This window comes from Mustelus asterias, chromosome 11 (genome assembly GCF_964213995.1).
Source record: "Mustelus asterias chromosome 11, sMusAst1.hap1.1, whole genome shotgun sequence".
NCBI lineage: Eukaryota > Metazoa > Chordata > Chondrichthyes > Carcharhiniformes > Triakidae > Mustelus > Mustelus asterias.
In genome coordinates, this window is record NC_135811.1 from 45,041,937 (window position 1) to 45,057,400 (window position 15,464).

Consider the following 15,464-nt stretch of genomic DNA (forward strand, 5'->3'; position numbering starts at 1 on the left):
CAATAACCATTGAGTAAAATTATAAACATGGATCTTTTTTGAACTGCAGGCTATTTTTTTTTGCACAAAATTTAAACAACAGAAGATTTAAATGACTTGACAGTTCCACAGACCTTATGCAAATGTTTATGCAAATTCATGTGTAATCTTAATAATTCCAGAGGAACAGCTGGGTCTCGCCCAAAGAACTCCAGCAGGTTCTCCACTTAGAAAGGAAACAAGAACTAGAGGACACAGCCTCAAAATAAGGGGGAGTCAGTTTAGAACAGAGTTGAGGAGGAACTTCTTCTCTCAGAGGGTAGTGAATCTCTAGAATTCTCTGCCCATTGAAGCAGTGGAGGCTACCTCGTTAAATATGTTTAAGACACAGGTAGATAGATTTCTGATCAATAAGGGAATTAAGGGTTATGGGGAGTGGGCGGGTAAGTGGAACTAAACCACTATCAGATCAGCCTTGATCTTATTGAATGGCGGGGCAGGCTCGAGGGGCTAGATGGCCTATTCCTGCTCCTATTTCTTATGTTTAAGGTTTTTCCTGAAAAGTCTAATGGCCATGAGTCATGTTATGGACATTCCAGTAATTAAAATTGCTTGTCTGAAGGCAGTTACACTTTTGAATATGCCTTTATGAACTGCATATTTTTTTTAAAAAAAGAAACATCCTGCCTTTCCTCTCCACGAGAATGGTGAGTGCCGGGTTTAGGGGCATGACTTCCAGATTCTGGTACGGGCACCATTTTGACCAAGGTGTGGCGCCCTTCTGACTTGGCAAAAATTCAGGCCCCTGTTTCAGACCAGGATGGTTTTGGTTATGATCTCCATTCCGTCCTGATCTCAGCCAGCGTAGCAGTGGGATTGCTACAAACAGGTTTCTGCACCACGGTGAATCATGAAGGGAAATAAGAACAATTGATCGTGATCCAGCAACTCAAAATAAATGCAAGGAAGCATTAAAATTTAGGTTAGAACTAGGTTACCAGATTGGAGTGGTCAAATAGTTTCAAGAATTACCACCACCAAGACTCGTACATAAACGATGGTAACATGATTAAGATATAGAAGCAATCATACTGTGGCAGCAGGGGGGAGGGGCAGCCAACTGTTAAGCCAAAATAAAAAGTGGCAACTCATGGCCCAATGCAAATTTGTGACATAAAATGAAATATGAAAACAGGGCAATAAGAATTACACGGGGGAAGAGACAAAAATTCAAATTAGACTATATGCATGTCCTTGTACCACCTAGTTTCAAGGACAGATTAGGGAAATTCTGACAGCACGTCAACTAGAAACTCCGTTTCCTACTTCCCAAAAGGTGCGGTGGAAGCTGCACAGAGAAGAAAACAAGCTGAAAACAGGAATGGGGATTTCCTGCTGCATTCCAAAAGGCAATTTTATTCACTACAACTCCTTCAAGTAAAGACATTTTTACAAAATATTTTAGATACAATTTTGTCATTTAGCTGATAGTGTTATACGAGCACAAAGTAATATCTCTCCACATTCACATAAATTTAAGATTTATCGTGTTCTTCGTAAAATGCATGTTCCATATGAAAAGACTCAGTTCCTTTCGCAGGATGAATACAGCACCTGACTGCCAGCAAGGAATATTCCATCCCATAATAATTGTTAAAGGCCATCCACAGAGGGTGCAATAAATATTTTTGTTGAAAGCATCTGCTGTTGTAACAGATTTGCTTTGATTGCTTGATTAGATAATGTAGTTTGAAATTTCTGCTATTACATTTTTGCATCAACGTACAAAAAATGTGGCATCGGTTCTGACAGAATTTTAAAATGTGTCAAGAAACCACATGATGCAGCAGTTTTTGTCAGTATTCCAGATTGGCCCAGCATGATCCCAAAAGCAGCCAGCCCTCCCATGTTAATTAGTTGCCCTTGCATTTGGCAAAGTTTGCTGTTTTATCCTCATGGAAACCAACTCCAGAACCTTGTTTCAGCTTTACGGAGGTCACAACACATATCGGAACTAGATTACTTCATTTACCTGGTTAAAGTCATTTCGCTACTTGAATTAAGCAGGTTCCCATTGCATAGTCAGGAATAACTAACCAGTGGTTAGCTCAGAGATCAACTTTCTGTTTTAGTTGTCAGCGATTGTCCTCCACCTTCCATAATCAACAACTTAAGGAACTCAACCAGGTCAACCTAGAAAACCAGCAAGGGCTGACCAACAGCTCCAAAAGCTCCAACAAACTAATAAAGAACATAGAAATCTACAAGGCCAAAAAGGCCACAGTAGTCTAAGAAATATAATATGCCAATAATTTCCTTTCATCCTCCACTAGATTTTTCTTTGGGTGTTAGAATGCAACCGGTGACAACTTTATATTGGATGTAATGTGACCAATGGTAACAAGCTGGAAGGGTCAACTGACCCAGTAAACCATGGAACCAATTACAGAATGATGTGATGGTGACTCATTATAAATAAAAATGTGTTGTGAATTGCAGGGGAGCTTAGAGTGGCCAAGGGTGAGGTCCCAAGTTTGGAGTAATGAAGTTTCTTTATTAAACCTTTCTTTGATTTATAAAAGTTGGAGTAAATTGGGCCCTTGTCCAATTCCAAATTTACTGATAGAGGCAGCCCGCTACTGCCAAGTCACACAGGATCATGACTTGGAATTATATCACCCTCCCTTCACTGTGGTTAGTTCAAAATCCCAGAACTCCCTCCCTAACTGCACTCTGGGTGTACCATGTGGACTGTAGCAGTTGAGATGGTGATGAGCTGCCTTCCTTGAGGCAATTGGGAGGACCGATAAACACTGGCCTTACTGACAATGCCCACTTGCAATGAAAAAGCTTCATTCTGTATAGTCATCACCATTTGCACCAAGTAGTTTAAAGTTAAACCATCTTTTCACCTTCCTGCATTTGATTTTGAGTCTATGCCCTCTTGTAGAATTAGTCTTCAATACTTATATTGGCTTTCCCTTTTTTCAATGCAAACATTCCCAAATTCTGCAGCCTTTCATCATAACTACGGTGCCTAATTCAATTGCCAACATGCAAAAGGGAGGGAGACAAGAAACAGCAAATTGAAGGCTAGTTAGTTCAGCATCTGTCATAGGGAAATGCTAGAATCTATTATCGAGGACATTATAAACAGGGGACTTAGATTGACAATATCGGTAGGAGTGACCAGCACACAGTCCTTGTGGAGACAAAGTCCCATCTCCACATTGAGGATACCTTCCATTGTGTTGTGTGGCATTACCTCCGTGCTAAATGAGATAGATTTTGAACAGATCTAGCACCTCAAGACTGGGCATCCATGAGGCATTGTGGGTCATCAGCAGAATTGTACACAACCACAATCTGTAATTCCATGGTCCAGCATAAACCCCACTCTACCATGACTGAACCAGGGTTAATCCCCTGGCTTTGTGGTAAAGAGTGCAGGAGGGCATGCCAGGAGCAAAATCAGGTATATTTAAAAGTGAGGTGTCAACTTGCTGAAGCTACAGCACAAGACTACTTGCACACCAAACAACATTAGCAGCAAGTAATAGACAGAGCCAAGCAATTCCATAACTAATGGATCAGATCTAAGCTCTGCAGTCTTACCACAGTTCAGCCGTGAATGGTAGTGGACAATTAAACAATTCACTGGAGGACGCGGCTATACAAATATCCCCATCCTCGATATGGTGGAGTTCAGCACATCAGTGCAAAAGATAAGGCAGTCACAACAATCTACAGCTGGAAGTGCTGGGTGGATGATCCATCTCGGCCTCCTTTGGAGGCCGCCAGTATCACAGATGTCGGTCTTCAGCCAACTCTATTTACTCCACATGACATCAAGAAACAGCTGAAGGTATTGGATACTGCAAAGGCCATGAGCTCTGATAATATTCCGGCAATAGTACTGAAGATTTATGCTCCAGATCTTGCCACGCCCCTAGCCAAGCTGTTCCAGTACAGCTACAACACTGGCATCTACCCGGCAATGTGGAAAATTACGCAGTTATGTCCTGTACGCAAGAAACAAGACAAATCAAACCAGCCCATCAGTCTACTCTCGATCATCAGTAAAGTGATGGAAGGGATCAACAGCGCTATCAAGTGGCATTTACTCAGCAATAACCTGCTCAGTGAAGCCCAGTTTGGGTTCTGCCAGGGCCACTCAGCTCCTGACCTCATTACAGCCTTGGTTCAAACATGGACAAAAGAGATGAATTCCAGAGGTGAGGTGAGAGTGACTGATCTTGACATCAAGGCAACATTTGACATCAAGAAGCCCTAGCAAAACTGGAGTCAATGGGAATCGGGGAGGTGGGGGGGAATCATATCTAGCACAAAGGAAGATGGTTGTGATGATTGGGGCCAATCATCTCAACTCCAGGAGCTCCTCAGGGTAGTGTCCTGGACCTAATCATCTTCAGCTGCTTCATCAATGACCTTCCTTCCATCATAAGGTCAAAAATGGGGTTAGTTGCTGATGACTGCACAATATTCAGCACCATTTATGACTCCTCAGATACTGAAGCAGTCCATGTCCAAATGCAGCAAAACCTGGACAATATCCAGGCTTGGGCTGACAAGTGCAAGTTAACATTCATGCTATACAAATGCCAAACAATGACCATCTCCAACAAGAAAGGATCTAAGCATTGCCCTTTGACATTCAATGGTATTACCATCGCTAAATCCCCCACATCAACATCCTGGAGTTACCAATGACCAGAAACTGAACTGGACTAGCCATATAAATACAGTGGCTACCAGAGCAGGTCAAAGACTAGGAATCCCACAGCGAATACATCACCTCCTGACTCCCTAAAGCTTGTCCACAATCTACAAGTCATAAATCTGGAGTGTAATGGAATACTCTCCAATTGCCTGGATGATCGCAGCAACAACATTCAAGAAGCTCGGCATTTTCTGGGACAAAGGAGCCCGCTTGATTACTAACCACTCCACAAACATTCAATCCCTCCACCACCAATGAGCAGTGGCAACCATGTGTACCATCTACTACAAGATGTACTCCAGGAACTCATCAAGGTCCCTCAGGCAAGGCCTTCTAAACCCACAACTGCTACCATATAGAAGGACAAGAGCAGCAGAAACATTGGAACACAGCCACCTGGAGATTCCCCTCCAAGTCACTCACCATCCTGACTTGAAACGATAATCACTGTTCCTTCTCAGTTGCTGGGTCAAAATCCTGGAATTCCTTCCCTAACAGCACTGTAGGTCTACCTATGCTTCAGGGATGGCAGCGGTTCAAAAAGGCAACTCACTATCACTTTCTCAAGGGCAACTAGGGCTAGACAATAAATGCTGGTCTAGCCAGCGACACTTACATCCTGTAAATGAATTAAAAACAAAACAGCTTTCTCTTTTATGCAGTGTATGGCTAGGCTCTGGAATATCCTGCCTGAGAGGGTGACGGAGGCAGATTCAATCATGACTTTCAGAGGGAAATTGGATATTTAACTGAAGAGAAAATAATTGCAGGGCTACAAGGAAAGACAAGGGAGTGGGATTAAAGGCCAGAGTGGACACAACGGGCCAAATGGCCTCTTTCCGTGCTGCAGCTATTCTATGATTTTATGACTTGATGCCATCCAATTTTGTGAATAATACATGGGAGATCTATAAAAATCTCACGAAACAGTATATCGAGAGCACACTTTCTTCCGGTCACACTTCAACATCCTGTATCACACTTCAAAAAAAACTATGAATAAACTGTCCAATATAAAATATTGGAGACAGGATGGTAACAGCCTTTATTTTTATTAATTCATCGGATGTGAGCTTTGCTGGCCAGGCCAGGATTTATTGCCCATCCCCAATTGCCCTTAAGTGGTGGTGAGCTGCCTTCTTGAACTGCTGCTGGTTAAGGAGCAGCAGGTAATTCAGCCCTTCGAGTCTGCTCTGCCATTCAATGTAATCACGGCTGATCCTCTACTTCAACACTGTACTCCTGCACTCTGTCCATACCCCTTGACACCTTGAGAGTCTAGAAATCTATTTCCTTCTTAATTATGGGTGGCACGGTGGCTAGCACTGCTGCCAGAGTGCCTGGGACTAGGGTTCAATTCCGACCTCGTCTGTGTGAAGTTTGCACATTCTCCACATGTCTGCGTGGGTTTCCTCTGGGTGCTCCGGTTTCCTCCCACACTCCAAAAATCATAGAATCCTTCAGTGCAGAAGGAGACCTTTCGGCTCATCAAGTCTGTACCAACCACAATCCCACCCAGGCCCTATCCCCATAATTCCATGTATTTACCCTCGCTAGTCCCCCTGACACTAAGGGGCAATTTAGCATGGCCAATCAACCTAACCCGCACATCTTTGAAGCGTGGGAGGAAACCGGAGCACCCAGAGGAAATCCACGCAGATGCGGGGAGAACGTGCAGACCCCCCCCCACAGACAGTGACCCAAGCTGGGAATCGAACCCAGGTCCCTGGCGCTGAGGCAGCAATGCTAACCACAGTGCAGGTTACATTGATTGGCCACGTTAAATTGACCCTTAGTGTCAGAGGAATTAGCAGGGTAAATACGTGGGGTTACAGGGATAGGGCCTGGGTGGGATTGTGGCCGGTGCAGACTCGATGGGTCAAATGGCCTCCTTCTGCACTGTAGGGATTCTATATTCAGTGGCTTAGCCTCCACAGCCTTCTGTGGTAGGGAATTCCACAGGTTCACCACCCTCTAGGTGAAGAAGTTTGTCCTCATCTCAGTCCTAAATGGCCTATGCTGTATGCTGACACTGTGACCGCCCCCACCAAACCAGAGGAAACACATCCCCGCATCCAGTCTGTACAGCCCTATTAGAATTGTATACATTTCGACGAGACCCCCTCTCCTTCTGCTAAATTCCAGTGAATACAGGCCCAGTCGACCCAATCTCTCCTCATATGACAATCCTGCTATCCCATCAATCAGTCTGGTGAACCTTTGCTGCACTGCCTCCATGGCAAGTAAATCCTTTCTTAGGAAAAGAGACCAAGACTGCACAAAGTATTCCAGGTGTGGTCTTGCACAAGGCCCTGTAAAGCTGCAGTAGGACATCCCTGCTCCTGTACTCAAATCCTCTTGCAATGAACACCAACATACCATTTGCCTTCTGAACTGCTTGCTGTACCTGCACACCTGCTTTCAGTGACTGGTGTACAAGGCAACCCAGGACCCATTGTACATCAACATTTCCTAATTTATCACTATTTAAATAATACTCTCCCACTCTGTTTTTCCGACCGAAGTGGATTTATCCACATTATACTGCATCGGCTATGTATGTGCCCACTCATCAACTTGTCTAAATTGCCTTGAAGCCTCAACATTCTTTTCACCACTCACATTCCCTCAAAGTTTCGTATCATCACAAACTTTGAAATAATACAGTTGATTCCCTCATCCAAATCATGAATGTATATTGTAAATAGCTGGGGCCCAAGCACTGATCCCTGTGGGATCCCACTAGTCACTGTCTGCCACTTCAAAAAAGACTCATTTATTCCTACTCCCTGTTTCCTGCCTGCTAATCAATTCCCCATCCATGCCAATATATTACCCTGAATCCCATGTGCTTGGATTTTGCACACCAATCTCTTATGTACTTTAATAAGCTTTCTGAATATCCAAATACAACACATCCACTGGTTCTCCCTTGTCTATTCTGCTAGTTACACCCTCAAAACATCCCAGTGGGTTTGTCAAACATGATTTCCCTTTCATAAATTCACGTTGGCTATGTCTAATCCTGTTAATATTTTCTAAGGGGTGGAAGTTCCAGGATTTTGACCCAGCGACAGTGAAGGAACGGCAATACAATTCCAAGTCAGAATGGTGAATGGCTTGAAGGAGAACATGCAGGTGGTGGTGGTAAATGACGTACTCATCCAGTGTTAATAGCACAACCACTTAATTGACATAGCATTCTAGTGTTTATTCAAAAGCCTTAAAGGAGCTTACAACTACATTTTATACCCTCCACATGTCCCTGCACTTACAGCACTACACATTGTCTGACTGTAAGCAGCACTACAGGAGATTTCATGTTAACTTTAAAAGGATACATTTTCCTTCTAAGATCTCTATTATCACAAATAGTTGACAGTTTCTTAAAAATGGTCTCAGCTGTACAGTTAAGTTTTCCATGTGGCGGAAAGAGGCAATAATGGCCAAGAGAGATCCTCTCTGATAAACCAAATCTCTCCTTTAGAAACTTGCAGTACATACATAAGGAGGCCATTTATCCAACTATGTCTATGCCCTGTCCTTTATTGGAGCATCCAAGACTATCGCCACTACCCTGCTCTCCCAAAGTCCACGTAAGAATATGCAATGAATAGCCTGCAGCACAAACAGTGGTCAAACGTTTGTGTCCTCGTTCATGGCTAGTATTTTCTGATGCCGCTGAAAGTGAATAGAGCTTTGGCTAGAATGCCAAGTTTTCTGTTGTCGCTCACAACAGGTCCCTCCACAGTCGAGACAGGGAATCCCGCCCACTAACTGGGTAGACATCAATTTTCTTCAGCAGGACTTACAATAGCTAGAATTACAGAAGTAATATTTAATTCCTGCTAAAAACAAACTTGTATAGATCCCATTTTAAAATGTGAGCAAAACCAGTGAGTAAGCTATGTATATATTACAGAATGATAAAGTCAACCAGTAACTTCAGAAGGTCAGTGAATACATCAGTCCTAAACAGACCCTGCTGCTAACCCAGCATTATTCTTCACAACAAGCATGGCAAAATGTTATACACTTGCAGATTTACAGAGCTAATTAAGAATCATGTGCTTTTTTCTCATTGGTCACAAACCATCTTAGTAGCATGTCAATTCCTGTTGTACATCATCATCCTAGTGGGCTGCTTTCACATTTTATTAAAATTTCCCAACCGTTTGGCAAAGTATTTAATTCTGGGGCTGGTAATCTGGGTGTCTACACTGCAAAAATGTAAGCATGTGACTGAACAGAAGCTTCAAAGTTTGAGAGCCCTTTAGGCATCTGTGTATCAGATGTGGTTGGAAGCATGCAAGCAATGCTGCACTCCACAGCCATATTGAAATCCTATAAATAGTTTGTACTCAGCCACAAATAACCCAAGGCAGTGATATAACACCACACAGTCACGTCAGTGAAAAATTAACGACATTAATATTGCGCACGCTTAACACAAACATCATTTCATTACTAGACTCAGTTAGAGCTATCCTGTAACCTGGCAGTGATTTACTGGGTGCAGGTCCACAATGTACAAACTAATTGGCATCAGATGGGGACACTGACTTTTTTTAAAATAAAGATTATCGGTCAGATTAAAAGGGAGACTCCTTAAATTACTGCTGTCAGCAACTTCTTTAAAAAAACCACAATATCATGTGGTTTTTCAGATAAATATTGAACTTTATTATTTCATAACTAGTCATAATTTTTTTAATGTTACTCGATCAATGAGCTTTCTGAATGTGCAAGTGTGAGAATAAACCACACAGAAATCTTCCAATGACTAACAGAAACCGAGCCCAGTTAAACATAGCCCAGATCATGTACGACTGTCTATTCAAACCTCCTATTCAAAATTAGCAGCACGACCAACTGATAACTGAGCTGGAAATTGCTTTGCAAATCACATTCATCACCAGAATAGAATACCACGGTGTAATTCAATCTCAGATTTCTAAATATGATTAGTCATCCAAAGCTTTCTAAAATCTAATTTTTTTTTTGCAAATGATTTGAAATCATTTACTTACTTGTCCATCCAGCAAAGTGTTATTTTACCCTACTGACAAATGATGTCCATCCAAATAAACATCACAACATAAGGCATGAAAGAAAATAAATGGCACATTCCAGCCTCAGACACAGGACAAGGCAGATTTGGAAACTGCTTTCAATGAGCTCCCAAGCATGACACCAAGTCACAAGTGGGAAGGTTCATCATAGAAACATTACAAATACCAACCTAATCTTGCAACTGTACTCCATGCCTTGTTCCTCTAGGCTCATATCCCAGCATAAGCTTTGGCTGGGTTATGTGACAATGAGTTCCATCAGCTGGTAACTCATCAACTAGCTATTTTCCGTAAAGAAACAAAGGCTATGGGACATCTTGACAATGTGGGTCAGGAAAGGGATATCAAAGAGAGAGGACAATGTGTGGGGGGGAGAAAGAGGTGGAGCGAGGAAGGGGGCAGGCAGGAGAGAGCGAGAGGTCAAGAATGGGGGACGGGGGCAGGCAGAGGGGACAAAATTAATGAGTAGGGAAAAATTGAAGTAGAAGAGAAAGCTAGCTGGAAATAGAAAGACAATATTTTTAAAAGTTTATTAAGTGAGCATGGTCCTATTGCTGCAGAAAGTAAGTCTGCAGCAATAACAATGGAAAATAAGGAGATGGCAGATGAATTGAACAGATATTTTGCATCAGTCTTCGCTATCGAGGATACAAGTAACATCCCAGAAATAGCTGAAAATCAGGAATGGAAGAGAGGGAGGGTCGCACGAAAATTACAATCTTCAGGGAAGTGGTACTGAGCAAATCATTGGAGCTGCAGACTGACAAGTCCTCAGATCCTGATGGACTTCATCCTAGGATCTTAAAGGAATGATGTGTTGGTTTTAATTTTCAAAAATTCCCTAAATCCGGGGAAGGTTCCACGAGATTAGAAAGCAGCAAACGTTTGATTTGATTTATTATTGTCACATGTATTAGTATACAGTGAAAAGTATTGTTTCTTGCATGCCATACAGACAAAGCATACCGTTCATATAGAAGGAAAGGAGAGAATGCAGGATGTATGTTAGTCATAGCTAGGGTGTAGAGAAAGATCAACTTAGTGCAAGGTAGGTCCATTCAAAAGTCTGATGGCAGCAGGGAAGAAGCTGTTCTTGAGTTGGTTGGTACGTGATCTCAGACTTTTGTATCTTTCCCCCAATGGAAGATGATGGAATGTAACTTCTTTATTCAAAAATGGAAGGGAGACAGAAAGCACGATATTACAGGCCAGTTAGCTTAACATTTGTCATAGGGAATATGTTAGAACTATTAAAGAAGCTATAGCAGGGTACTTGAATAGGTTCAAGATAATCAGCCAGAGACAACATGGTTTTGTGAAAGGGGAAATCATGTTCAACCAACTTATTGGGGTTCTTTGAGGGAGTAACTGGTATTGTGGACAAAGGGGAACTGGTGGATGTACTGTACTTCGACTTCCAGAAAGCATTTCAGAAGGTGTCACATCACAGTTATTGTGGAAAATAAAAGTTCAAAGAGGGTAACATATTGGCATGGTTAGAAGATTGGCTGGCTAACAGGAAGCAGAGAGTAGGCATAAATGGGTCTTTTTTAGGCTGGCAAAATGCAATGAGCAGTGTGCCACAGGGATCAGGGACCTCAACTGCTTACAATTTATATAAATGACTTAGATGAAGTGATTGAAGGGATGGTTGCCAAATTTGCTGATAATACAATGATAGGTAAGAAAGTGAGTTGTGAAGACAGCATAAGGTATGAAGAGGGCGTAAGGAGGCTACGAAAATGTATAGATAGGTTAAATGAATGGCCAAGATCTGATAAATGGAGTATGATGTGGGAAAATGTGAGCTATTGCAGAGCTCGGAGTTGCCAAGGGATCTGGGTGTCCTCGTGCATGAATCACAAAAGACTAGAATACAGATACAACAACTAAAAGCCAATAGCATATTATCATTTACTGCAAGGAAATCAAATACAAAAGCAGGCAGGTTATACAGGGCACTGGTGAGGTCACATCTGGAGTATTGTGTATGGTATTGGTCATTTGATTCGATTTCATTTATTATTGTCACATATATTGGGATGCAGTGAAAAATACGGTTTCTTACATGCTATACAGACAGAACATACCATTCATAGAGCACAGAGGAGGAGGAAACGAGAGGGTGCAGAATGTACTGTTGCACTCATAGATGGAGTGTAGAGAAAGATGAGCTTAAAATGTGGTAGTTCCATTCAAACGTCTGATGGCAGCAGGGAAGAAGCTTTTCATGAGTCGGTTAGTATGGGCTCTCAGATTTGTGTATCTTTTTCCCGATGGAAGAAGGTGGAAGAGAGTATGTCGAGGGGCATGGGGTCCTTGATTATACTGGCTGTTTTTCTGAAGCAGCGGGAAGTATAGACAGAGTCAATGGATGGGAGGTGTGATGAACTGGGCTACGTTCACAACCCTTTTTAGTTTCTTGCGATCTTGGTCAGAGCAAGAACCATACCAAGCTGTGATACATCCAGAAAGGATGCTTATTTAAGAAAATATGCAAATATGCTGGAAGCAGTTCAAAGCAGTTTACTAGATTAATACCTGAAGTAGGCGGGGAGTTTTTTGTGGGACATGGATATCGCTGGCTGGTCAGCATGTATTGTAAGAAGTCTCACAACACCAGGTTAAAGTCCAACAGGTTTATTTGGCAGCACTAGCTTTCGGAGTCTCAGGCTCCTTCATCATGTCAGGAGCCTGAGACTCCGAAAGCTAGTGCTGCCAAATAAACCTGTTGGACTTTAACCTGGTGTTGAGAGACTTCTTACTGTGCTTATCCCAGTCCAACGCTGGCATCTCCACATCATAGCATTTATTGCCCACACCTGAAACGGGCGGGTTGTTTTATAAGGAAAAATTGGACAGGTGAGACTTGCATCCACTGGAGTTTAGAAGAGTAAAATGCGACTTGATTGAAACATAAAAGATCCTGAGAGGTCTTGAAAAGGTGGATTTGGAGAGGATATTTCCCCTTGCAGGTCACTGTTTAAAAATAATGGGTTGTCTCTGAATGATGAGTCCTGCAAATTCTGCTTCTCCCACCTTCTACGGGAAACTGGACTGGGAGGGAGAACTGGGCAGGCTGGGGGTACTGAGCAGGCAGTCGGTGGAGTGGTGGTAGTGGTGTGGGGGTAGGGGGAGGGGTAGGATGAATCTTGAATCCATTAGATCAATATGCAGATGGACATAGTTTTCATTGCCAGCAGAGGGTTTTGCGGGGGTGTGATGGAGAGATATGTCTGACACTAGTTAACAGCACAAGAGCAGGGTCAAACACACGATATATTTTTTCCTGTAACACACAAGTGTATTTTCCGTCCTATAGAAACGACAGTGGTCTGTAACTTATTATAGCCGTTCCAAAGGTTCTTGTCGTGCAGCTGATTTTAACTCATTGTGAAATGATTTAGCTAAATATATTAACCAACGCATAGAAGATATAATGATTTAAAATGCAAATCCATTTCAGGAGTTTCATTAGTTGATTACCTTTTGGTGGGAAATATGATTTGCTTTCAGCTTTGTGAGGCCAATCCACCACCAGAGGTCCGAATCGACGAAAGCTAGCTGTGATTTCATCTACAGGAGATATCACATCAGGGATTTATTAAAAGTTAAACCTGTCAAAAATACTTCCACAGTATACTGATTGGAGAACAATGTTAATTGCCATTTGACGTTGCTTATTGATCCGAAAGAAATCTTGCATATGTACCTTCATCAATGTCTGGAGGTAGGCCTCCCACAAAGACTTTTCGTGAATAACGTTCCACCCTTTCACCATTCTGACAGCGGGTTGGAGAGTTTAAACCTGATGTCAGAGACTGGTCCCCGTGACCATCATCAAGGAAACCATCTTCAATAGGAAAGAGCGAAGAACGACCTGGAAAACAGTTTACACTTTCATCCAGTCAAAAGGAACCTGAAAATTGCTCTGACACTTCAATGGATATGTTGTAAATTTGTTCCACAGGCCAAAACTCTGTTGTTACCAATTTGCTGGTAAAGATGCAACTGTTACAATATATTTATTTTTAAGTATTTAGTATCTCTTCAATAGAATGAGTGCTTTAAAAAGATTATTGCATTTTAGTTTTCTAATATTGGAAAATTGATATTAGTAATGTGAAACTCATGAAGGGCAAGGCTATGAACAGCTTCTTCAACATTTCCTTCAAAATGCTTTTTCCAAATATTTATGGCTTGCCTGATCAGGAAAAATAAAGGAAGCAAAATCTAAATTAAGATAGATGCAAATTGTTAACTGAAGGATGCATGGAAACAATACATCAACATCCGCACTACAGCAAAGCACTAAAGATTCATTGGAAAATTTGGGATTCAACAGTTAAAGTCAAAGGGTTAATTTATCCGATGTTATTTCATGATTAATGCCATACAGTTCAGTAACCATTCAAGGATTATTGCCTTTAAAATAACATTGCCTCAAAGAAGATGTACATTTTTAAAAACATTATGCCTTCATTGGCATCAACGCACATTATACAAGATTTCTCAATTCCAACTAATCCATGGAATATTACTGAAAGCCTTTTAAAAGGTACAAATATATAAAGATGATTATTAGATGCACACTAGTCTTATATTTAAACAATATTGAGTACAGCCAATCGGGGTGTGTAAAACAGTTCTGAAGCTATGGAATGAAAGCTACTTTCTCTGATGTTAAACAAACGACTGTGGCATTCCTACCAAACAATGGAGGCACAGATATGAACTGTAATTAATTCCACTCCAGTAATTTCTTCCTTTTTAATTCCAGTAACTGGGTGCAATTTTTAGAAGCTATGATGCAGAATTTGCTCCTAAATTTCTTGCATTATCTTGGGACAAATTTAGTAAGAATTAGCGATCAATTAAGAGTGGAAAATGTATTTCTTCAATTTTCTCATTCTATACCATCACAACCGAAAAGCAATGATCTAGCAACAAAAAGGTTTCACAAACTGCAGTTGTTACCTCTCCAGCATCTCTTTCAACATCTGTAAGTTGCGTTCACAAATGTTTATAAATTATAGCTTGCTGGCAGTCGCTCAAGCCATGCCCCATCCTACCCTGATCTATGTGACACAGCGAGAAGCAACTCGAGGCATTAACCCATTAAGCCACAGGCAGAAGGGGAAGATTGTGAATTTCCACTTGGACAACTGTTTCATAACTAAGCATTTGGAATTAATTATCCATTTTCTAAAAAAAAAAGACCTTGCACGTCACCAACAGTATGGCTTTACATGCAACAAGAAATTAGCCACCTTGAAGCATTTAAAAGGAAAGAAGCATCTTGGCAAGATGGCCAGGACCAAGGCTCACTCGATAATTCCCAGCTAAGCTGTTTTATGGAACATTTTCATGAACCAAGTATTCAATTTCATCCAGAAAGTCCATCCTGAAGATTCAAATCCTCACCACCCCCCACTACCTTCCAAACCAGCAAATTGCCAAGCCATTCCAACAAGCATCCAACACAGGAAAGGCTGCAATCAGGTGCCTTGTCATCTCAAATCAAATTAATATGACAAGCACAGTCGGGGCCTGTAGGTTACGGTTGAGGTTTTGGTGTCCATTCTAACCAAAGAAAATTACTTGTTTTTAATAAATCTTTTATAGGAAGTTACATCACTAAATAAGAAAAGTCTTCACATTAGACTGGACTC

General features: G+C 41.6%; 1 protein-coding gene across 10 annotated transcripts in view; it reads right to left on the reverse strand.

The window, feature by feature from the left end:
* The window catches only part of cpeb3 (cytoplasmic polyadenylation element binding protein 3), a 100,726-nt gene that overhangs the window by 35,113 nt on the left and 50,149 nt on the right, over positions 1-15,464 (reverse strand). For 8 of the 10 annotated variants that reach the window (XM_078223506.1, XM_078223508.1, XM_078223502.1 and 5 more), the window contains 2 exons: positions 13,505-13,672; positions 13,279-13,368 (listed from right to left, as the gene is read on the reverse strand). The exons of the other annotated variants lie outside the window; for them this stretch is intronic. In XM_078223506.1, the coding sequence (XP_078079632.1) occupies positions 13,279-13,368; positions 13,505-13,672 (258 nt within the window). The remainder of the gene's footprint in view (positions 1-13,278; positions 13,369-13,504; positions 13,673-15,464) is intronic. 10 annotated transcript variants of the gene reach the window in all.